Source organism: Podarcis cretensis (assembly GCF_951804945.1).
Source record: "Podarcis cretensis genome assembly, chromosome: 2".
Classification (NCBI taxonomy): Eukaryota; Metazoa; Chordata; class Lepidosauria; order Squamata; family Lacertidae; genus Podarcis; species Podarcis cretensis.
Window position 1 is genome coordinate 32,031,153 of NC_137171.1, and position 24,912 is coordinate 32,056,064.

Sequence of the window (24,912 nt, forward strand, 5' to 3'; positions counted from 1 at the left end):
GTTTAATGGCGGTCCGAGCCTCGAGCTCCGAGGCAGGACTGCTTCGCTAGTTCGGGTCTTACCCGCTACGGCAAGCGGGGGACCCCTAAAATCACAGGCGCGGAGCCTGTGAACAAAGGAGATTCGGTGGGCACCTTTTGCGCCCCCCGGCACTGTGAGGGAGCCTTTTTAAAGGCTTCTGAGCGGCATCGGGGTAAGCGCAGTGCTGAGAGTCGTCACCCAGCTAGCGGAGTGAAGCCGCGTCGCCATGAACGGAGAGCGCCGATTCCTTCCTGAAACTGCAAATTGACTACAACACCCGTGAGTAAGATTGGAAATTGACGGGACACTAAAATAAGAAATTTGGCTGAAAACGGGAAAGGCATAAATTAAGGAAGTCTGCCTCCCCGGAGCTGCAGGAGAAACAAAGCAACGAAAAATCAAGCTGCATTTGAAGGGAACTTTTCTTTTTTTTAAGCTGTCAAACTGACATCGGACTAAATTACCCCCCCGACAGGCAGGAGAAGGGGGGAAGGGATTGGGACATTGTTAACCTGCTGGAAAATTATTGGGAAAATAAGACCTTCCACTGTCAAACCCCCCCAGGACGGGCTGCCCAAACAAGACACCGGGATATGAACTGTCAAACTCTTTAAAGTGGGGGCTTGTTTGTAACAAAGTTACTGGACCTTAGATTTTACCCTGTTGCATTTTGGCTACATAGAAGACAGAGACTCTGTGGTTTGGACATTGGAGATTAATGGCTACTGTTATACTTTCCTGCTTCTTTGTTTTTTCCTTGCCTTTTGGATACAATTGAATGCTCCCTCTAGAGGGTCTTAAGTGAAACTGTTGCATTAGGAGAAGTAACAGTGGGATTTTCCACTTGGAAACTAACTCTGTGAAAACGACCTTGAGGATATGAGTGGCCCTACAGAAGAGATAGTAACAAGACTTAAAGCAAAACAATCCCACAAGAAAAGGGGCTCCATATCAGGAACTGTACCAGCTGCACAGGAAAAAACAGCAGCTTCTATGGATCCTATGACACAGGCACTCCTTAAAATAAATCAATCTCTGGAAGCATTGACAAAGCTATCAACAGAGAACTCCAAAAAATTAACAGAATTGACAACAAGACTAGATGTTAATACAGCTAGTGTAAAGTCTAACACAGATTCTATAAATAGATTAATCCAGGAGAGCTCTGAAACACGAAAGATTGCAGAAAGTGCAAAAACCACGGCTGAGGAGACAAGGGAAAAGTTTGGGCCTATTATTAAAAAAGTCAATGAGCATGATGCAGCCCTCTCCTTATTGGAACTTCAGAGGAAAGAGAAGAATTTAAAACTTAGACTGGTTCCTGAAGGGGAAGGGGAAAACCTTGTGGAATTCCTTACAGAGAACTTTGCAGCTTTTTGGCATGAGGAATGGGCGGAAGATGAAGAATTTGAGATAACAACAGCCTTTCGGCTGGGCAGGAGGCAGGACAAGAAACCAAGGGATTGTCTAATTACACTGAGATCAAAAGAAGAAAGAGATAAAATACTGAACTTGCATTACCAAAAGGCACTGGTGATCCAAAACTGTCAAATACAGATTTTTAAGGACATTCCCAAATATATTTTAGAGGTGAGAACCTACTATAAGAGCCTAGCAGACCTGTTGAAGAAAAATACCATACCATTCAGATGGGAGTTCCCACAAGGACTATCCTTTAACTTTAAAGGAAGAAAGATCAAAATAAAAACAATTCAGGACAAAGAACAATTTTTGGAGAGATACCTGGAGGATTTGCAGAAAGGAACTGCAGAGGAGAAAGAACCACCTGATATAGCAAATCTATCATTTGGACTTCTACCACCACCATCGGAGGAAGAACAGAAGCTTGGAGCAGTTGGAGGAACAGCTACTTAAATACAAAATGTCTCTGCAACTTCTTAGTTGGAACTGTAATGGCTTGAACCTTCCTCGGAAAAGACGACAAGTTTTTCACATTTTGAAGAGAGAACAATTAGACATAATATGTTTGCAAGAAACCCATATTGCCAGGATACACAGGAAATTATTGACAAATAAGAGACTTGGTCAAGAATTTATTTCATCAGACAAAGTGAAGAAAAGAGGTGTGGTGATCTATGCAAAGGAAAAATTGGCCCCAAAATTGATATTTAAAGATGAACAAGGAAGATACCTGGCAATTGAAATACAAATTCAAGAAGAAAAATTTTTGATTGTTGGAGTATATGCCCCAAATGAGGGGAAGGCCGAATTCTTTAAGAAGTTGCATGAGACACTAGTTGATTTCATAGACTATAAAATCGTAATGATGGGGGATATGAATGGAGTTGTCTCAACAAACATGGATAAGGCACAGAGACAAGTGATCTCAAAAGAAGGGAGACTACCAAAGATCTTTTTTGAAATGACTGAAACTATGGACTTGATTGATATTTGGAGAATAAGGAATCCTCTAGAGAGAGAGGGAACTTTCTTCTCCGAGGCAAAAATGACATGGACAAGAATAGACCAAATTTGGATTTCTAGCAGTCTGGCGTCAAGAACAAAAAAAGTAGAAATATGCCCAAAAACTTGCTCCGACCATAATGCAGTGAAGATGGAGATGAAACTAACAACAACTGGATCCTTTAGATGGAGAATGAATGACACCCTATTTAAGGATGAAGAGACCCACAAGAAGGCCCTTAAAACATTAAAAGATTATTTTGAGATTAACAGGAAAACAGATGTGGAGAAAAGAATAATTTGGGACGCAAGCAAAGCCGTGATGCGAGGTTTCCTAATTCAACAGAACTCTATAAAGAGGAAGCAACAAAATGAGAGGAAGGAAAAAATCCTAGAAAAAATAAAAGAAGGAGAGAAGAAATTGAGGTCCAAACCAAAGTCTCATGAGATCCTGAGAGAAATAAAGTTTTATCAGATGCAGTACATGGAGCTCATGAACCAACAAATAGAATGGAAGATAAAGCAAATGAGACAAAGAACCTTCGAATCAGCGGACAAATGTGGGGAACTTCTGTCATGGCAATTGAAAAAAAGGCAGAAAATGAACACGGTGACCAGTCTAGAAATGGATGGAAAAATTATCCACAAACCTAATGAGATAAACAATTGCTTTCAAAGCTTTTTTAAGAAATTGTATACACAAGGGCCAATTAATGAACAAGAAATAGAAGAATTCATCAGAAAATACGGCTTACCAAAAATTCCAGAACAAAGTAAAAGGACTCTAAATGAGGAAATAACAGAACAAGAAATAGAGGGTGCCATTCAAAATATGAAATTGGGAAAATCACCAGGACCAGACGGCCTGACGGCTAAATACTACAAAATGCTGAAAGAATGCTTGATACAACCATTGAAGGAAGTTTGCAATGAAATCCTGAAGGGGGAAAAGGCACCTGAATCGTGGAAAGAGGCTTTCATCTCACTTATACCGAAGACAGAAGCTGAGAAGAACCAGGTTAGAAACTACCGCCCTATATCTTTACTCAATGTGGATTACAAAATTTTTGCAGACATTTTGGCAAAAAGATTGAAAAGAGTGTTGATAGATGAGATTCATAAGGACCAAACAGGCTTTCTCCCAGGGAGATATATGTCAGACAATGTGAGGAACATTATAGACATTTTGGAGTTGTTAGATGTTGACATTAACAGGAAAGCAGTTTTGATTTTTGTAGATGCGGAGAAAGCCTTTGACAATATCTGTTGGACTTTTATGAAAAAGAATCTCCAAGGGATGGGGGTAGGTCAAGGTTTTGAAAACGGTATAGGTGCAATATATTCCCAACAAAAGGCTAAGTTAATTGTAAACAATGTGGTAACAGAAGAAATACCCATAGAAAAAGGTACACGACAGGGATGCCCAATATCCCCTTTGCTTTTTATATCAGTCCTGGAGGTTTTGTTAAACATGATTAGAAAGGACCAGTTGGTTAAAGGAGTTCAGGTCGGAGTTAGACATTACAAGTTAAGAGCATTTGCAGATGACCTAGTATTGACCTTGCAACAGCCAGACACTAGTACTAAAAGAGTATTAGAACTGATTGAAATATTTGGTCGAGTAGCAGGTTTTAAATTGAACAAACAAAAAACGAAAGTGTTGGAAAAAAACTTAACAATGGAAGAAAGAGAGAGTTTTCAGAATGAAACAGGCCTGGAAATAACAAAAAGGGTAAAATACCTGGGGTTAAACTTAACATCCAAGAATGTGAATTTATTTAAGGATAATTATGAAAAAAGTTGGGCAGAGGTAAAGAAGGATCTGGAAATATGGTCAAGGTTGAAACTTTCCTTGTTAGGCCGAATTGCTACTATTAAGATGAATGTATTGCCTAGAATGCTGTTTTTATTCCAGACGTTGCAGATTTTGGACAAGATGGACTGTTTCAAGAAGTGGCAGAAAGACATATCAAAATTTGTCTGGCAGGGCAAAAAGTCCAGAATTAAATTTAAGATTTTAACTGATGCAAAGGATAGAGGGGGGTTTGCCCTGCCGGACTTAAGACTTTATTATGAATCGGCAGCTTTCTGCTGGTTGAAACACTGGCTACTTCTTGAGAACACTGACATTTTGGACCTGGAAGGGTACGACAATAGCTTTGGTTGGCATGCATACTTATGGTATGACAAGGTAAAGGTGTATAAAAGTTTTAAAAACCATATTGTAAGGAAAGCATTGTATAATGTGTGGATTAGATATAAAGATCTGCTGGAAAGTAAAACCCCTAGGTGGGTGTCACCAATGGAAGCTAGGGAAGTAAAAAAGCTTAATATGGACTCTAAATGGCCAAAATATCATGAGATTCTAGAATATGATGGTGAAAGGGTGAAACTTCAGAGTTATGAGAAACTAAAGCCTAAGGTTCGAGATTGGTTGCATTACCATCAGATAAATGAGACATTTAAACAGGACAGGAAAATAGGATTTCAGAAAGAGAAGTCAAAATTAGAAACAGAACTGTTGGAATCCAATACTAAGAACTTATCAAAAATGTACAACTTGCTGTTGAAATGGAATACACAGGATGAAACGGTGAAATCAGCAATGATTAAATGGGCACAAGATATTGGTCATGATATTATGTTTGCTGACTGGGAACAGTTATGGACCACCGGTATCAAATTTACTGCATGTAATGCTTTAAAAGAAAATATTATGAAAATGATCTATCGGTGGTACATGACCCCAGTCAAGCTTGCAAAAATTTACCATTTGCCTAATAATAAGTGTTGGAAATGTAATGAGTCTGAAGGCACTTTCTACCACCTTTGGTGGACCTGCCCAAAGGTTAAAGCTTTCTGGGAAATGATCTATAATGAAATTAAGAAGGTCCTTAAGCGGACTTTTCCTAAGAAACCAGAGGCTTTCCTTTTGGGCATGGTTGGCCAAGTGGTGTTAAGGAAGGATAGGATTTTTTTTATGTACGCCACTACAGCAGCAAGAATTCTACTGGCAAAGTATTGGAAGACGCAAGAACTACCTACTCTGGAAGAATGGCAAACAAAGGTGATTGACTTTATGGGACTGGCCGAGATGACGGGCAGAATCCGTGACCAGGGGAAAGAGACAGTGGAAGAGGACTGGAAGAAATTTAAAATATACCTTAAAAACAATTGTAAAATTGAGGAATGTTAAGATGTCAGGGGGTAAGAGGTAAAGAATTGCAGCAGTAATCAAAAAAACTAAAGGAACTTTTATGAAAAGGAATTAAGATAATGGACCTAAGGGTTGCTAAAGAACCATTAAACAAGGATGCAGGGATGGGGAGGTATGGGGAAGTCAAAAGAAAGAGGGGTATGAAACGATGGGTTGGAAATTATATTGTTTTGTATTGTTTTTGTTATCTGTTTGAAAAATGAATAAAAAATTATTAAAAAAAAAAAATAGACTGAGGCAGTGGCTGGTCCAAGGTCAAGCCGTGAGTGAGCTTCATGGCCGAGTGGAGATTTGAACCCTGGTCTCCAAGCCCCTAGTCCAACACTATAACCATGACACCATACTGGGTGTCAGTTACCTGTTCTCAGGCACCTGGGTTTCCAGCAGCTTTGTGGAAAGATGGCGATTTGCATAGACAGTTCCTTGTGTTGAGTTGGGGTGCTTGCCTGAGTTGGCCTCCAGGGCAAGGAAAGCTGCTGGGTGTTTCTGCACTCATGCCTGGGAAGCTGCCTCCACTGGGCTGTTCATTTGAGTTTATGTATCAGGGCTTTTAACCAACCCCCTAATATAGCTGCCAGATGGAGCTCTGTGGCTTCAAATCACAATTCCTCACCAGGTCACAATTTAGGAGAAACCAACGACTGGAAGTTCCAGACCCACCTCTGCCACTCCAGAGATGCACTAAAAGGCTGGTTGCTGCAGTAATGGGGCATAAGGGCTAACCTGACCTCTTTCATCCCATTTGACAGGATGCCCTCAAAGTAGCTCTGTAAAACAAGTTACTGACCATAGCCACAGAGTTACACTTGCAGTGCACGGCTAGGGTTGCCACTTAGCCTCAAGACACTAATGGCTACATGATCCAGTGCTATTTTTCTAGAAAAAGAGGTGCCAGAACTCACCATGGATGCCTCCCTCATTCTCTTATACAGTGGTACCTCAGGTTAAGAACTTAATTCGTTCCGGAGGTCTGTTCTTAACCTGAAACTGCTCTTAACCTGAGGTACCACTTTAGCTAATGGGGCCACCGTGCCACTACCGCACAATTTCTGTTCTCATCCTGAAGCAAAGTTCTTAACCCGAGGTTCTATTTCTGGGTTAGCGGAGTCTGTAACCTGAAGCGCCTGTAACCTGAGGTACCACTGTAATAGCAATGAAGACACAGCCTTGTAGCTCAGTATTGCCAACACTGGCAGGCAAGCAGCTCTCCAGGATTTCAGGCAGAGGACATTCCCAGCCCTACCCTGAGGGTGCCAGCGAGTGAATCTTGGACCTCTTCCACACAAAGCAGATCTGAGCCACAGCCCTTTCTGTTGTAGCGGAATGCCTGCATGCTTATTTATTAAGGAATGTCAGCATCACTCTTTATATGCGGCCACAGGGTGGTTCACAACAGAATAACCATGCTGTGCACACATAACAATTACTTCAATCTGACTCAGAAGATAAACAGCAGCATCAGACTGCTGTAGACATTTAAAGGTGCAGTGGCCATGCCAGCAGAAAGGTGCCAACCCCCTACAGTAATGTAGTGGTTGCAGTGGTTGCAGTAATGTAGTGGTTGCAGTAATGTAGTGTTTGACTCCCCACAGGGATAGGGCACTTCTGGTCCTCCAGGTAATGTTGGGATCCAGCTCCCATCAGCAGATGGTCATCCACCCTCACATATTTGCCCACCTCTTGGAGTTAGGGCCAGAGAACCCAGGGTTCGAATTTCCATTCAGCCATTAAGTTCTCATGGGGTGACCTTGGGCCACACTTTCTCAGCCTCACCTACTTCGCATGCTTGTTGTGAGGATAACATGTATTGGAAGTCATGGGAGTAGCCAAAGGGGACAGGGGGCAAATCAAGTAAATAATAAAAAATACTTAACTAACTGATGTTCTCCCCCGCCCCCCCAAAAAGACCATAAACCCTGGCTACACCTATGTTGGAGGTGGTGGTAGTCTGCCACTCAAACACAAGTGGGGCCAATGCTGTTGAGGCCATGCCCTGCTATGGGGCTCCTTATGGGTGCCTGACTGGCCACTGGGAGGCCAGAAGGAACCCTTGCTGTGACCCAGCCCGGGCTCCACTCCTGTTCTTCCAGGATCTGGAGCACCTTGGCAAAAAAGGCAGGGCATAAATGCAGGCAGCAAATAACTCTTAGACTAGAAGAGGCTGCCTTTGCAGGCACCGGGCTCTCCTTCGCTGGAAGTTTCTAAACAGAGGTGGATTGGAGGGGTTCTGTAGCCCTGATTCCTGTATTGCAGGGGGCTGGACTAGACGATCCTCGGGGACCCCCTTCCAACTCCCGGGTTCTAGGATTCTGTGACTGCAAAGGGCCCGATTCTGACCATCTCCCCCCCCCCCCGTCGCCGACGGTGCTGGCTGCTGCTGTCCCAGGCGCCACCAGGCAGTGCACCAGTCAGTTGCTAAGCTACCGCGGGTTGCTCCCTAGGCGCCTGCTGGGTCCTAAGATCTGGGCATCTCCTGCAAGGTGCCTCTGCTCTGCCCCGCTTCCTTCCACACGGCTCCGCCGACGCGAGTCCAGGGGTGGCAGGGAGGGGCCACAGGACTCCCACGCTGCCGCCTCCTCCTTCCCTGGCCCCGCCCGGCTCGCTCTCTCTCTCTCGCTCGCTCGCTCGCTCTCTCTGGCTCGCTCCCTCTCCTCCCTCCCTCCCTCTCTCTCGTTCACTGCGGCTGCGGGCGGCATCCATCGCCAAAGAAGACGAGGCACACGGAGCCCGGCGCCCGCCGCCGCCGCCGCCGCCATCGCAGCCGGGGCTAGATGCAGGCCATCAAGTGTGTGGTCGTGGGAGACGGGTGAGCGCCGCCGGAAGGCATCGCCGTCGGGGGGGGGCGCGGATGGGCGACGCTGGCGCTCGGCCCAGGCGGCTGGGGACCTCAAGGGTGGGGCTCTGGGCTAGCGGGGAGAGAATGAACGCCTCGCGGAGAGGAAGAGGATGGTGCACTGGAAGGGAGGAGGGGGGGGCGTCTGGGGGAAGAGGGGGGTGGGTTTCCACCAGCAGAGGGGATCTGAGCACACGCCCATCTAGTTGCCTCTTGGGGAGGCGCCTGCTTTCCTATGCCTGCGCGCGCGCCCCTTACACACGCACCTATTGTTGCCCTACGAAACCCCCCCCCATTGCCTTGCCAGCCTTTGCCCCTGATCATAGCTGCCCGCCGCCCCTCTCCTCTCATTCTTCTGTGCTGCGCCCCCCCTTCTGCTGCAGTCTCCAGCAGGGGTGCCAACTTGAATAAAAATATTGGGGGGGCAGGTAAGCCCCACCCCACGTATTCAATCACAAGACAAGGCGCACGCATACCATTTGAATGGCAACGCTCGTCAACTTTGGGGGGGGGAGCCCCATCAAATATTTTATGGGGGCGGGGGCGAAGGGACCTCGGCCCCCTAGGAGTTGGCTCCTAGGGTCTCCAGGGAAGGCTTCCATCCACCCCACGCTTCTGATCTGCCCCTCTGTTCGTCCTCCGGGTTTCCGCACTTAGTATCGCCATGTGGTTTGGTGGGAGCCTTTATGAAAGCCCTTCGCCTTCCCTTTGGCACAACGCCTCCCCGCCTCTCCCGCGCACATACACACAGCTGGATCGAGGAGCGGGGCGGCTGCTTTTATTGTGATAGGGCTCTGACACCGATTCAGCGAGGCGGGCTGAGATAAGGTGTGTTTCCTTCTTTGAATCCTAAAATGATATGACCGCCCTGCAGATTGGCAGAGATGGGCAAATCTCCATTCTTGATGGAGTGCCATTCTCTCTCTCACACGCACAGAGCCATGGCTGTTTCAAATGCTGTGATTCCCCAGCTTGAAGGTTTAAGTGCCACCAGCCAGGATGATGTGTGAAGATAGCTTGGCAAGCTGACAGCAATAAGCCCTGGTGCAGGGTGAATCCCAAGGATGGTTGCCAGCCACCTCAAATGTTCAGGCCAGCAAAGGAATACAGTATTGTGCTCAAATAACTATGTTGGTAGATGGATTCAGGGATTTAGGGAACTGTCCTGGTGGTAGGGACGCAGAGGGCACTGTGGGTTAAACCACAGAGCCCAGGACTTGCCAATCAGAAGGTTGGTGGTTCGAATCCCCACAACGGGGTGAGCTCCTGTTGCTCTGTCCCTGCTCCTGCCAACCTAGTAGTTCGAAAGCACGTCAAAGTGCAAGCAGATAAATAGGTACCGCTCCGGCGGGAAGGTAAACGGCGTTTCTGTGTGCTGCTCTGGTTCGCCAGAAGCGGCTTAGTCATGCTGGCCACATGACCTGGAAGCTGTATGCAGGCTCCCTCGGCCAATAAAGCGAGATGAGCGCCGCAACCCCAGAGTCGGCCACGACTGAACCTAATGGTCAGGGGTCCCTTTACCTTTACCTGGTGCCAGGGCTTCAGCATGTAGTGTGCTGTAGAAGGCATGTCGGTCATGGAACACAGAAACCTGGGTTCAAAGCCCTGCTGGGGGCGGGTTGGGCAAATCACAGAGTCTCAGCCTATCCTACCCCATAGGGTTGAGAAAGAGGAGGTGATATCAGGTATGCTCCCTTAGCTCCTTAGAAGAAGGGTGCAATACAGGTGTGATAAATGGCAGTGTGAAGTCAGGAGCCCCTAGTTCAGACATCACTTGAGCGGTGAACTCTGTGGCTGGCCCTTCAGCACAGAGGATCTGGTTCAAACACAGTCAGCTATTTTTGTGGCGGTTGTCTTCTGACTCTCTTTCTCCCCTCCCCACCTCATTGTTGCTCTAGCACATCAATCTCCCACCACCCCAATCTCTCAGCTTCAGGTTCCCTGGCTTCCCCTTCCAATAGCACTGACCTACCTTACAGTGGGTTCTTAGTATTATTTAGGCGATGCACACGAATCACTTTGAATGCTCAAAAAACATTCTGTAAATGCCACATGATATTTATCGCAAGGCATTGGGTGATCCAACTTCCCTGCCACCATTGATTTGGGGTATCTCCATTTATGTGCCTCATTGCTCCACTGATATGAGAAAACTGTATGCTTACAAAGATAAATTAAAACGCATTAATTCTAACATGGTCAAACTGCACCTCTCGCCCAATCTGTTCAGACCTTTACTCAAAGAAAAGTTAAAATAATCTCCCTGTTTGCAGATGTTGGCAATTCCTGCTTTCAATGCGCCCTTACCCTCACCCCCTAGAAAAATAGGTGCTGGTACTCAGCATGAAGTTCTTACAGTAAGTGCCACGCTTTTTAACAACAACAACAAAAGATGCTGGTACTGCATGCTCTTGAGTACCTCCTGAAGACAAACACACACACACACACACACACACACACACAACACTGCCTGCTTTAAACCATACCCAGTGAGATGGGGAAATGGCTAAGAATCAGAAGTGCGAGCATGCAAATGAAATTTCCAGCACATGGGAAGGGAATGCTGTGACTGGGTACAAGGTGCGTGACCTCTCCCTATGCAATGGCTTGCCATTAGACAATGCTGGTGCTGATCTTAACAGAATCAGTCCACAGACATTATATCACAAGCATCCTTTTTTTTTAATGTGTGTTGCACAGAAAGGACAGTAGAGAGCAATACATTTGTTTCCTACCAAATGGTTTTCACATATATTCTCATGTACATGAGATCATATGGGTTAAAATTTGTCCCTTTGGCTTTTGGGCTTGCTGGCTGGGCCATTGAGAGATCCTTGGTATGCAAAAAGCAAGCTTAAATGCAGGATCGTTGAACACCGTTTTTCCTGTTGGAACTTAAAATCCTTGGCTATTAATTGTGTTTTCACTTTTTAACCCAATTGCACCCTGTTAGTCTCAACAATGAGGGGTGTTTTTTTTAGGTTATTATGAGCCCAGATTAGTAGTGTGTGAAGAATCTCACTATAAGGGCAGGGTAGCTTTCCAGTTGTTGCCATACTACAACTCCAGTTATCTTGATCATGGCCAAGCTGGCTGGGGCTGATGAGTGTAGAACATTGGGTATCCCTGCTGTATAAGGTGTGTTTTCTGCCCCATAGAACAATGTCACTGAAGGAAGAAGTTTGGGTGTGTTAAGGCTAGATCACCTATACAAAAATCTAGATCTGATCCAGTGGTTGAGAATTGGGGAAATGCACCCCATTTCCCCCCTCTCAGCCCCACTCCGTGCCATCCTGTTGTGTCTATGCTGTATGGCTCTGCTTTCGTTTCTTCAGGGCTGTGGGGAAGACCTGTCTGTTGATCAGCTACACGACAAATGCCTTCCCCGGAGAATACATCCCTACTGTGTGAGTATAAAGGTTCTACTACATAGTTGTGGGATAACATGCATGCGAAGATAATATGGTGGTTTGTAGAAGTCCCACACTGGGATGCTGATACTCTGGGTATTGAAAGAACTGGGACTCCTAGGGACACTTGAAGTGGGACAAATTGAGCAATAGTCTACTAAACTGGATAAAGTTAAACACAAATGACTTTAAAAATAAAAAGAAGTATTTTGCTGTAGGCACATCTGCAGGGAAGCTGTAATTAGCCATTGTTTTCTAGTGTGTGTCCACACATAGCAAAAAAATCACAGATGATCTATATGCCTGCTTTTCTTATGTGGAATTTTGTTGGGTAAAATAGCCCTGGTTGCGATTGCTATAGCATCCCTCAAGGATTGTGCTTAAGAATAATAGCACTGTGGGAAATGTTCACTAGAGTCATATCATTTACATGCTTCTACCATACTTTTCTGGGACGCAGGTGGCGCTGTGGGTTAAAGCCTCAGCGCCTAGGGCTTGTCGATCGAAAGGTCGGCGGTTCGAATCCCTGCGGCGGGGTGCGCTCCCGCTGCTCGGTCCCAGCGCCTGCCAACCTAGCAGTTCGAAAGCACCTCCGGGTGCAAGTAGATAAATAGGGACCGCTTACCAGCGGGAAGGTAAACGGCGTTTCCGTGTGCGGCTCTGGCTCTGGCTCTGGCCAGAGCAGCGATGTCACGCTGGCCACGTGACCCGGAAGTGTCTCCGGACAGCGCTGGCCCCTGGCCTCTGAAGTGAGATGGGCGCACAACCCCAGAGTCCGTCAAGACTGGCCCGAACGGGCAGGGGTACCTTTACCTTTACCATACTTTGACTTCGAAAGTAACAGAGAAAGGGTTGGTGTTAAACTTATTCTCCACCTCTGTACAGGTTGCCTGTTGAGTAACTTACTGAAATGTAATATACAGATTAACTCAGGTTACTTCTGCTCTAGCACGCTTTAACAATCCTGAGGCATTGCTTTTCTGCTCTCAGCTGGAAGCAGAATTAAAAGGGAAGTTCAACAGATCACTTAATATATAATCCTGGAATGCCCACCACTATGGCTGTGATCTTTCTTATTTCCCCATTCAGCAAATGGCCCTTCTGACATCATTGAAAAGTCTCCTGCTTGCAGCTTGTCCTAAGACAGCTTTCACAATGGGGCTGCTGATGTTAATCGCCCCTCCTAAATGCCTCTCATTATCAGTGCCTGTTTCTCCTGAGGGCTTTTTAAATTAATGGGGTTTAACATTACAAAACAGAGCTATTTCACTATATAAAAACAAAAAGAACAAACGTTATGGGAGGAAAATAATATTTTTAATAAAGACAGCCAGGGGCAGGGGTAGGGAGGTAGAAGAAGAGACTGTGCTACTACTTTTCAGGCACCATTAGGTTAGACAACAGATGTGATTTAAGTGTGGTGGAGGAAGAAATAAAGCAATGTGATTGAGGGGATGCCCTAAAATGTGTAGTGAATAGTTACTGCTTTAGAAGAGAGAAGTAGTTAGTGGGAAGTATTCCAGCACAATTAATCTAGCATGGAATTAAGGTTGCAATCTGAAACCCACCTATTTGGGAGTAATCCGAATTGCTCAGTGGGAGTAGATATGTATAGGATCGCACTGTGATACTGAGGGTGTGACCTGTGATGGTGGAGTAGAGAGTGATTCTCTGTTGCTGATGGAACATTTCCCCCTCCAGGTTTGATAATTATTCTGCCAACGTCATGGTAGATGGGAAGCCAGTAAACCTGGGACTGTGGGATACAGCAGGACAAGAAGACTATGACAGGCTAAGGCCTCTTTCCTACCCACAGACGGTAAGTGATGAGGCTGCCCCTCCACAAGTGGAGTCGGATTGTATCTCCTTTTAGAGAAAGGCCCCTCCACGTCTACCAAACTAGGCAGTACTCTTGTAGACTATGCACAAATGCATTCCATGCTCTTTCTGCGACAAACAAGTTTGAATTACGTGACCATGAGAGAAATCTTCAGTCAGTTCAATAAAAAATTAAGCCAATATTACACATCCCTTTTGTGAAATCTGGTATTTTGGGGCGGGCGCTAAATTGAGAGGACAGTATTGGGACACAAAGAGCTTGCAGGTGGACAAGATGCATTTCCTACACCTGTTGTTTCATCAAAAGTTACATACCACCCTCGTCATGTATACTGCTTGTATCCTTGCAGGATGTTTTCCTGATTTGCTTCTCACTGGTGAGCCCAGCTTCCTTTGAAAACGTCCGAGCCAAGGTAAGAGGCTTTCTCTTAAGAATGTGGAAGTGACTACCAAGAGGTAGGCCTGTTCGTAGCAGCCTAGCCACAGATTGGCAGAGGGTGCCTTTCATCTTGCTGCCCAAAGCACATGAGTGATGCCTCAAGGACAGGATTAAAAGTCAGTGAAGTAGAATCAGGATATTTTCTTAAAGGCCTCTCCCAGGCATCTTTGGCAAAGCAAAGAGTCAGGAAGGGCCACCTATCCTTGGGTACCATTTTGCTTCTAGCGCACAGTAACTTCTGCCGTCAAGGATATTCACTCCCTCGCTTCTCATTTTCAGTGGTACCCAGAAGTTCGACATCACTGCCCCAACACACCAATAATTTTGGTGGGCACCAAGCTGGATCTGAGGGATGACAAGGACACCATTGAGAGGCTGCGTGACAAGAAGCTGGCTCCCATTACCTACCCTCAGGGTCTAGCTATGGCCAGGGAAATTGGTGAGTCTTGGAAGCGGGGGCTACAGGAAGCAATGGTGATCTGAGGGGGACACAGCATTCTCCCAACAATTAGAAGTGTTAGCTTCTGTGCTTTTCCATCTTTTTGTCTATCATGTGCACTAGAACCTTCCTTCCCCCCGAAAAAAGAATTTTATAATCAAGGTTTAAGGATCTGAGGGGGAAGCAGAGAAATCGCAACTCTCCCTAAGTCATGTTGTCTCCTGAATTCCTCCAGGTTCAGTCAAGTACCTAGAGTGTTCTGCCCTTACACAGCGTGGCCTCAAGACTGTCTTTGATGAAGCCATCCGTGCTGTGCTCTGTCCTCCCCCCGTGAAGAAGCCTGGCAAGAAGTGCACCGTGTTCTAAGGGCGTCTGAGTTCAGCATGTTATGGGTGTCTCCTCCTTGTATGTGCCAGGAGGAAGCGTTCGCTGGGTGTTCCCGCAATGGGAGAGGCGGGGCCCTTCATCATGTACGAAGTCAGTGTTTTTTAAATGTCTCTTTGATTTAACGTCTGTGTCGATGTAAAAGGGCCGCATGGGAGGAGGAGGAGCTCAATGCTGTCCCACCCCCAGGGCGGAGCAGTGGGAGGTGCATGCTCCCCGTGTCTCCATGCCGGGGGGGGGGGTAATGCGTGAATGGAAAGACCAGCCCTTTATTACTACTTCTATTGGTGCTAGAGCATTGTGGCAGGAGCAGGTAACAAACCCCAGCTGGGGCAGGGAAAGACAAACGGGACACAGGTTGAAGAAGTAGCCTTTATAGTGCTTTATTTGCACGAGACACTAGCAAAGCTAAATGATCAGTGCAGCTCTGTGCCATCCCAAGCTGCCTTCGCCTTTCAGGATATCAGCCTGTGTGCTGCTCCTCAGCTGGTTTTACAGACCATCAGCTCTCCCAAAGATGGAGAGTTGGAGGAAGGCCTCTTTACCTTGTCCGGCCTGAGCAGGACAGGGCCAGATGGCAGGAACCTTTCTGTAAGATTAAAGATGATGCAGGTGGAAAGGGTTATGGCCAACCCCTTCCTTTTGTCAGGTGGGATGGACTGGGGGATGGAGCAGGGAGAGCTTTGGAGGGGTTGGGATGGAGACGGGTCCAGTTTTTAATCATCGTGTAGAGTGATGAGCTGAACACCTCTTATTTTATACAATAAACATTTCTCCATAAGTAAGGAAGTGTGATTTGTTCAGGGTCAGCGGCAGACGCAAGCATCCTACAGCCCTCACTTTCCGCATGCATCCACTCATGGAACCTCCCACTTGGTCTGCCTCTCTGTGGCCACAACATCCGTCATCCCTGGTTATTGGCCAGGCTGATGGGAGCTGGGGCCCATGAAGATCTGGAGTTGCGGCAAGTTCCCCATCCATGTTCCACAGAATTTCATTCCACGTCTCAGTCTGTTCCAGATGACTCAGTAGGGGGGGGAAATCACACAGGGAAGACGGAAGCAAATGCTGGATTTTAGCAGGCAAGGAATCCCCCGTCAACTGGCAGCATGGCACCTGTCGTCATGTTGCTTTGGTTGCTCAGCAGGAAGAGAATGCTGTTCACCACATCGTCCACCTCTGTAATGATAGACCAGAGGCAGCTCTAGGCAATCAAGTCCACTGAATCCCCTTGGGATTTCAGAGGTGGATGAAATGCCCCAAATTCCAAACAAGATCTTCCCCATCCTTGCACTTCCATATGTGCTGTAGCCCTGCCCCAAGACTGTTCTCTCTGGCAGATACTAGCTGGAGTCTGTCAACCAGTTATACATGTGATAGGACTCCTGCATGTGATTTCTCCCAAAGCAGTTTTCAATGGTTGGTGTGCTTTTCAAGCAAATCCATACAGGACAGGGGTAGTATAGCCCGTGTGTGAGAACTGCACTCTCCTGACTACTAACTAATGCATGTACTAATGTACTAATGCATGTACTGATGCATAGTTACATGTCTATCAGGAAAAGGGGAAATAGCAGTTTTGCCTGTCCCTGGAAGGATGTCCATTTGCCATGATCTTAAATGGTAAGCAATCCTCCTTCATTTTGAGACACAGTCCCTTTAGCCCAGTGGAAGCAGGGTATTTCTGGGGAAGTCAGAGGCAATCTCAACTGTTCCACGTTACTCAGAGGAGGCTGCCATGCTCTTCTCTTTTCTACTAGGTTTTCAAAGCTACAGATGCCCCCACTTGCGCTCCTCATGGGAAACTGATGCTTCAAGATACCTGCAAATTTCCCCAATGGGATGCGGCTAATCATAGGTCCAGCTTTCTGGGGATCAGTCCAGTTGAGGCGGCCCATGTCTGTCATGACAACTGTGGGGTTCACACTGTTCACCCGAATCTTGAAAAAGCAAGGACAGGAAAGTAGATAATGAATGCAGGCTTAGCCCATACATGCCAGCAGGACACCTGCTGGGGCTTTCAGATCTTCCCCCTCTTTTATAACCATTCTTGTCCATAAACAGAAATCTCCAGAGACAGAGATTTTCCCAACTGGCATGTAGGAATATATACGTGATTCTGACTTATTCAACCTGATTACCTTCAGGGCAGGATCCAGCTGAGTTTTCCTCTTTGGCCTACATCAGGGATGATGAACCAAGTGGCCTTCCCAGATGTTTTTGGACTACAACTCCCATCATCCCTGACCATGTGGCCATGTTGACTGAGACTGATAGGAATTATAGTCTAACAACATTTGGTGGGGGGGCACAGGTTCCTCAACACTGCCATAGGCATATATCCTGATTCAACCACTATTAGCCTCTGTTTACTCTACTCTGACTGCACTATAGTTCTCATGGCCTTTTCCACTCCAGATGTTCACATTCTTATAATAATTCATCAAGGTTCAGTTCTTACCTTATGGGGACCCAGCTCCAGAGCCATTGTCTTTGTCAGCATATCCAAGGCACTCTTGGTGGAACCTTCAACACAACAAGAGAATTTAGTGTACTGGGTTGCTGCCTGCTCATCCCCACACCCCAATCCTGCCCCTCACGCTCTCATCCATGGCCAGCTTGAACAAGCATGGCTTGAGGCAACGTTGTCATTGCAATCACTGCTTGCAGATTCCACCTGTGTTTAGCAGGAAGTACAGCAGCAAAAACCTTGTAGTTTTACTCACAGTAAACCGTATGATCGGTCAGAGCCCGATGAGATGCCTGGCTTGAGACATTCACAATTGCACCCGGCGCTCCCCTGGCAATCAGTTTCTGAGCAACAATCTGAAACGCATGGCACCCGATAAAGGGGTGAGGACATTGTAGCTTGGGGTTTAATGTGCACTATCACCATTGTAACTAAAGACAAGCCTTGAGCACAGAGGAGCAGTTACATGGAGAAGTTCTAATGTACCTCAGCCCTGAAGGAGCATGTGACAGCATGGTCAAAGCTCTACATGTTTAACACTTTAAGGCTGTGGTCCTATGCACTTACTAGGGGAGTAAATTCCATTGTTTATTTGTGAGTGTTTACTTCAGAATGAACATGCATAGGATTGAGCTAGAATTCCTACGGGAGGCCAGAATACTAGCCCAGCCTCTGAGTCTTTTGCTTGGCTGCTCAGAAGTGAGCATTGCCCTCCCAACACCACGCAGACTTCTCACCTGGGAGACATGCAGTGCGGCCCGTAGGTTGACATTGAAAGACCTACATAAAAGCAAAGTCCGATTAAATATGCAAAGCAAAGCAGACAGCAATGCCTTGAGGTTACTACTAGGGACAAAAAAAAGCAGGGACAACACTTGTAACCTGCAAACAGAGCACCGCCCCCTTATTTTAGCAATGGATCTGCCTTGACAATAACCAAGCAGATAAAATAAAACAAGCCCCTCCATCTCTCTCTACAGTGGCAGGAAGAGTTGTGTTTGGCGCCTCTGTGAGCCAGCTCTTTTATTTGGCAAAACATCAATCTAGGATAAAGGTTTTATTACACGTCTTTCAGGATTGAATGCAGAAAGCCTCTAAGGCTCAAAGTGAGAATCTGCAAGGCACATAATTGTATGACAGCTTGCAGTGTGAAATTAGGCATCTCTTCCCCTAACCACCAGATACCAACAAGGGAACCTGCCTGTAGCCCCGGGTCTGGGATTACCTGTCAAAGGCCTCCTTGGTCACCTGTAGGAATGGTTGCAGCAGTGCTACAGCAGCATTATTCACCAACAGGTCAATATCCCCCACTGTGCTCAGTGCTGCCTCTGTGGCCTCCCAGTCTCCTAAGTCTATGCATAGCGTCTGGATGTCAGGGCACTAAGAACAGAGAAAACAGAGGGAGATCAGGGTTAAACTAGTGGAGCAGAAGAGAATCTGGGTTTGCTGGTGCCCCAGTTCCTGTTCTTCCAACAAACATACAGACGCACAAAATAGGCTGAAGACGTATGTGGTTGATGGTTCAAGACTAGGGTTGTCAGATCCTATCTTCACCCTGAAATTAATTCTGTATCATTAGGGGCACTTTTACACAAGTGTGTGTGACATCGTCTGCATCTCATATGAGAATGTAACATCTTGGATGAGGAATAGTTCAGTTGGTAGAAAGCATGAGACTCTTAATCTCAGTGTCGTGGGTTTGAGACCCAGGTTGGGCGAAAGATTCCTGCATTACCGGGGTTGGCTTAGAATTATGATCTTTGTGCTCCTTTCCAACTCGTAAGATTCTATGTAAGATCTACACAAGCTGGAATGTGCATTTCACATTTTGTACCCTACATTAATAATAACCACACAAATGGTGCCACAGGTGAAAATATCACAAGGATTGCATGGAAGACAAAACTGTGCAGGCAGATAATCATCGCCCCTGCCCCCCAGCTATCACATTGTTTCTCAGTAATGCTCCTACACCCTGAATAGTGTAGGTAGTGATAAGAAATTCAGCAAGTGAAGCTTTTCTCAGCACCGGGTCTCCATGAAGATCAGCTAACTATATAGGATCAGGGATCAGCTGGTCGGTAGGTGGGAGCATGAGTGTGGGCAACCCCAGCCAGTAAGAGCCCTCTCAGAAGCTTGACGACCCTACACGAGTTTTTCTGAAAGAGGCATTGAAGAAAGACTACCTCCTTTTGCAGGTGGTCGAGATCCGCCTGGGTCCGGCTCAGCGCGACCACCTGGGCCCCGGCACGGCTCAGCGCCACCGCCACAGCCCGGCCGATCCCTGCAAAAAGGAGGAAGGAAATGCCTCTTAAATGGCCGGAGAGGGTGCGCGGGGGGGGGCGCTGCTTTCAGGCTGGAGACCCCTGGCCGGTACCTTTGCCCGCCCCCGTCACCAGAGCCCGGCGTCCCGAGAAGCCCTCCATCTCCCGCCGCGGCGCAGAAAGTCTGGAGTCCGGAGTCCCCGCCTCGGGGCGAAGATCAGAGCGCGGGGCGTGCAAAGAGGGAGGCGGGGCAAGACCGGGACCGCCCCTCTCGGACCCTGCCAATCACAGCTCGCCCCGGAACCGCCCCTTCCCTCCCGCTTGAAAACGGGGCTCCTTTTTCTCCCGTCTCAGGTTTACTCCGCCCACACAGAGGTAAACAGTAGCAGACTAGCCTTTCCTTTGTCTAAAAGATGGGTCTGCTCCGTTACTTCTGACGCCATGTTTCCCCTCTGAATTTTGTAGCTGCTGTTCCCTAAGAGGCAATGGCGAATGCGAAGACTTCCCTCTCCCCTAGGGGTGGGGACCTTCTCCCCAGTCCCGGTCATTCTTTTTCTTTCAATTTGCAACGTTTTCTGGCAACATCTTAAAAATTGCCCTGCACAGATATTGTCCACGGTGTTTGGTTTTCATTTTTACCCCATTTTGCAGGCGGGGTGAGGCGGGACCGGAGAGGATGTCACACGTGCCTGTCAATGTAATTCATTTTTTAATATTATTACTATCAACCTCATATTGCAGGTCGGGAGGGCCGAGAAGGAAAGCGGTTTATGGCAGCCCTTTAGCGTTGCCCACTGGGTGTTGTTAATCCTCAAATTGCTAAATTGCCTCGCCTCAAGCAAGTGCCTAGAAGAAAGAAAGAAAGAAAAACCCAAGTTCAACTGAGTGTGGTATATTCCATTCATTTGCACGCTGGCCCCTTTCCGCTTTTACCCATCTTCATAAATGATCTCAAATAAAATAAACTGGCCTTGAGGGACACCGATCATGGGTGATTCTTACTGGCAACATTCAGGTAAACGTCTCTGGTCTCCAGTAATTTAATGATCCATTCTTACACTTCCATAATCCCATTGTTACTGGACACCCCCTCTTAAAAATAAAAATAAAAAAGACAGTTCTCAGCTCTGACCTGCTCCGTGAACCCAGATCATCATCACAGGATTGAAAACAAGCTGCTGGATATCGTATTTGCTGGATTCTGAATCAGTGTGCAGTCAGTATTTAGCTTTATGCATGTCCAAGGTAGTTCATACAAATAAATAAATAAAACAGTAAAATAAACAAACAGCAGTGAAATATCAGGTTAAAAAGCCTAGGGGAATATTTTTATTTAATTATATGAAGCAAGTATTCTGCAGCACCATATCATAAAACATATCAGGGGGGTGCACACTATAACACAATATCGTTTAATTTAAACTTAATAATAAAGAAGTATTACCTTCATTAAATATCTATACAGCCCAGCACCCATGGATCTTAGAGGGGGTTCACAACATAAGTAAACACATGCATCAATGTAGGGCCCAGGTGAGCCTCCATAAAGAACAAATTCTGTAAGCAGGGTGGGTGCAACTGATAAAGCCCTCCTTGGTCACTACTGGTGACCAGGAATTCCACATAGGTGAGGAGGGACAGAGCGTTGTTTCACCTTTGTCAAGTGATTCAGCTTCCATACTTGGAGGACGGGGAGTAATGGCCTCCATTGTCAGTGTGGAAATTAGCTTGGATGGGGAGGAAGTGAAGCCGCCTCTACAGCCTCCACAAACACAGCAGACTGGTGACAATGTTTCTCCTTTGTCTGCCAGCTGTGCTTCTAGCCTGCTATTCTTCACCAGCCTAATTCTTATTTGTAAAAAGGGCCCCAGTAACATTCGAGGCCTTAGTAACAAGGTTGGCATTATCTTTACTAACCCACATTTCGTGCAATTGCGCCATGACACTTTTTGATTTTGATCGTCTGTGTTTTGATTCTGTAACACTTGTGTTGGAACACCACACCACATTTCCAAACACAACAGATGACGGGCTACTTGAGGCCTGCCACTTGACATAATTTCCTACTCGAAAGGCGGCAGGATTCCTGTTCCCTACCACCCAGCTTTTTGTGGAAATAAAATTGGCTGCTTCGGAACATTCCAGAACATTCCTGTCCCTGTGACATCACTTGCTGCCTGCCACACAGCTAGAATCTCCCCCTGGCCCATTCAGGCCAGTCTGCGACTGCTGGCCTCTCCCTGTCAATGTTGAGCCGCAAGCAGCTGGTGCAGGCAGCACAGCTAGCAGAACAATGTGGCAGGTACAAGGACATGGCCACTGCCATGAGGCAGCTTGTGATGGAAGGGAAAGACCCACTAACCCACGAGGAGAAGACCCTGCTTTCTGAGGCCTACAAGCTCCTAACACAGGAGCGGTGCTCTTCTTGGCGACGGCTAAAGCACTCCGTGGAGCAAGGGGTGGGAAAGCAGAAGGAACAAGCACAAGCTTACCGCGAGACCATAAAGAAGGAGCTGGAAGCAGAGTGTTGGGAGATCCTCAGCCTCTTAGACCACATACTGCTGAAGCACTGCAGTGACACAGATTATGAAAGCCGGGCGTTTTACCTGAAGATGAAAGGGGACAACTACCGCTTCTTAGCTGAGGTGGCCCTGCCCGATGTCAAGGAGACGCTTGTGAAATCTGCGCAGAAAGTTTATGGGGAGGCTCAGGAAATCAGTCAGTGGCATTTGGAACCTACTCATCCGTTGGCTTTGGCTGTGGCTCTGAATTACTCCATCCTTTATTATGAGGTTCTCAACAACCCTCAGCAGGCAACCAAACTGGCCAAGGCTGCGTTCGATAAGGCAATCGCTGGACTGGAGACTCTCAGCCTAGAGTATTACAAGGAATCCACAGTCATCATGCAGCACCTGAGGGACAACATTGTGCAGTGGACTGGTACCCAACCACAGCAGGAGGAGAGCAACGGGGGAGAGCTTGAAGGCTAATAACTGGAGTCCTGAAACTGGCATTTTAACCACAGTGAAATGAACCATAGAATCCATTGAGGAGCAGCAACAATACAGACTCCCTTAGCCTTTGTACAGTATTACATTTGCCAGGTACCAGACCCATTCCATAGATGACTCATGTAAATGCAGGTGTCCCTGCTAGCAATAATAGCCCATCCCTAATGCACTTTGGCTGTACTGCTGTAAAGGTTTAAATCTTACAGGATATTATGTAATGCTAGGGACTAACAAAAAAATTAAATCTTGCCATCGCACCCTGATCCTCTTCTCTGTGCCATTTACTACTCCACGCTTGAGAGTAGATGAAATACATGCTTCAGATAAACTCCTGGCAACAACTAGAAGAAATTGGCAGAACAGACTGGTATCTTTCAGTGTGTTAAGACATCTACTGTGGAGAATGTTCAGAGATGGGTAAACAAACACACACAGAGAGAGATGGGTAAACACTGTTATGGCTTTAGTTAATGCTGGAAGGAACCATGGTAGCTTTGTACTTTGTGCAAAATACTTTTGCACAGCTTAAGAGTTGAATCACCTTTGTCAAACTGTTTGAAAAAACCATTCCTGTGACATTAGATTAATACTGTTATCATATGGTCAGGGTGACTGAGTCACAGCAAGAGGCACTGGTTGTTTCTAAACATACATTTCCCCCATTAAAATTAAGCACTGGAATGTGAACCATTCTAAGTTCTTAGACGTACATTAAAAAGGTTTCAAAATGCTTACAATCTCTTAGATAATCAGCATGTAGGTTTATTCTAATATTGCATTTTAGATAGGGAAAATGTATTAAATGCATGTTTTCAGCAGGGACCCATTATGAGGATGCATGTACCAGTATATTAACTAAGTCCTGAATACCATTCAAAAACATGGTACAGCAACTCAGAAGGAAAAGAGAGTCAGTGAAACACTTTATTTTTTAGATTCATTTTCTAGAAAATAAATGTGGTAGTTGCTAAACCAGTAAGTGCCAACATCATTTGCTCAAAGCGAAAACTCGTACATAAGCAAATTGAGCATGGCTAAATTGACAAATTGACACTTGTACAAAAAGAAGTACAAGTGAACAAAGCAGAAGATCTTAAGGCCCCAATTAAGTCTGGAAAACTGACACCACCACCTTATGCACTGCAAGGCTTGAGTTTATTCTCCTGTGCCTCAAAACCATCTTTAAGCCTTTGCTGACGCTCAATCAGACATCACAGCTAGTTGCAGACTCGACTCCTCATTTTACTCTACTAAAACTTTAAGAGCTGTGGTGTTTATAAAAAGCTACTAGAACCCTAGAGTTGGAAAGGACCACAAGGGTCACCTAATCCAACCCCCTACAATGTAGGAATCTTTTGCCCAGCGTGGGTCTCAAACCCATAACCCTGAAATTAAGAGTCTTGTGCTCCAACAACTGAGCTATACTGGGTTCAGTGCTCCTTCAGTGCTGTGTAGAGAGGCAGTTGGGTGTTCCAAAGTTTTTCACAATTGAGAATAAAAAAATAACACACTTCTAAAAATTGCTATTTCTCATTATCATTTATTAAATTTCTATACCACCCTTCTTTACAGGATCACAGGGTGGCTTACAATAAAATATTTATTTCTGGGTGGGGTGGGGGTGGGGAGATTTCACTGGGAATGCTCCTGCATTCAGAAATAGCAGCAGAGGCTGCAGCAGTCTAATCATGCACAAACAATTCAACACTCCAAACACTTCACTTCTCGCCAGTGCTCTGCACAGACAATAAGCAGGTATACTCTATAGCTGGGATAGCCACCATGGTGCCCTCTAGATGGGGTTGGACTACAACTTCCACTATCCCTGCCCATTAGCCATACTAGCTGAGGATGATGGGAGCTGGAGTCCAGCATCCATAGAGCACCACAGAACACCTGCTCTATAGCCTAGAATGGGAAATTAGGTGTCAAGGAAACCAAATTCAGAAATAAGTATGCAAATGTGCATAAAAATAATTTGCATTATTTCTATAGGGTGAGATCCAATGTTAATAATTAGGTCTCTGAATAATCAACCCTGTGGCCCCTGGATTGAATTGACTGTCTCTGTGGAACCTCAGGGGCCACTCACCTTGCCCTAGTTCCACCCCCAAAGCAATTAAGGAGGTAGGATTGGGTTATTAAGGTTTTTTTTAAAAAA

The 24,912-nt window shown here is 46.2% G+C and overlaps 2 protein-coding genes and 1 pseudogene across 3 annotated transcripts; 2 read left to right on the top strand and 1 right to left on the bottom strand.

The window, feature by feature from the left end:
• The first annotated feature begins 8,115 nt into the window (after positions 1-8,115).
• Positions 8,116-16,039, top strand: RAC3 (Rac family small GTPase 3). The gene is made up of 6 exons (XM_079967710.1): positions 8,116-8,468; positions 11,831-11,902; positions 13,607-13,724; positions 14,095-14,157; positions 14,463-14,622; positions 14,858-16,039. Exons 1-6 carry the CDS (start codon positions 8,434-8,436, stop codon positions 14,986-14,988), a joined length of 579 nt encoding a protein of 192 aa, XP_079823836.1. The 5' UTR covers positions 8,116-8,433; the 3' UTR covers positions 14,989-16,039.
• On the bottom strand, positions 15,365-20,016 carry DCXR (dicarbonyl and L-xylulose reductase). The gene is made up of 8 exons (XM_079967702.1): positions 19,854-20,016; positions 19,663-19,760; positions 18,702-18,856; positions 18,214-18,256; positions 17,733-17,832; positions 17,468-17,532; positions 16,829-16,946; positions 15,365-16,185 (listed from the first exon to the last, which is right to left on the bottom strand). The coding sequence occupies exons 1-8, from the start codon at positions 19,900-19,902 to the stop codon at positions 16,082-16,084; spliced, it is 732 nt and encodes a 243-aa protein (XP_079823828.1). The 5' UTR covers positions 19,903-20,016; the 3' UTR covers positions 15,365-16,081.
• A 1,902-nt stretch (positions 20,017-21,918) lies between these two features.
• Positions 21,919-23,014, top strand: LOC307211232 (14-3-3 protein gamma pseudogene; annotated as a pseudogene). The gene has a single exon. The product of its transcript is annotated as a 14-3-3 protein gamma pseudogene (transcript).
• The last annotated feature ends 1,898 nt before the right edge of the window (positions 23,015-24,912 follow it).

Bases quoted from the DNA above. Each gene is read 5' to 3' on its own strand.
- DCXR (XM_079967702.1), bottom strand. From the start codon at position 19,902: ATGGAGGGCTTCTCGGGACGCCGGGCTCTGGTGACGGGGGCGGGCAAA. The intron at 19,761-19,853 runs GTACCGGCCAGG...TCCTTTTTGCAG, and splicing joins GGTGACGGGGGCGGGCAAAG to GGATCGGCCGGGCTGTGGCG. The intron at 16,186-16,828 runs GTATCTTGAAGC...CTATCATTACAG, and splicing joins CCCATTGGGGAAATTTGCAG to AGGTGGACGATGTGGTGAAC.
- RAC3 (XM_079967710.1), top strand. From the start codon at position 8,434: ATGCAGGCCATCAAGTGTGTGGTCGTGGGAGACGG. The intron at 11,903-13,606 runs GTGAGTATAAAG...TTCCCCCTCCAG, and splicing joins GGAGAATACATCCCTACTGT to GTTTGATAATTATTCTGCCA. The intron at 14,623-14,857 runs GTGAGTCTTGGA...GAATTCCTCCAG, and splicing joins AGCTATGGCCAGGGAAATTG to GTTCAGTCAAGTACCTAGAG.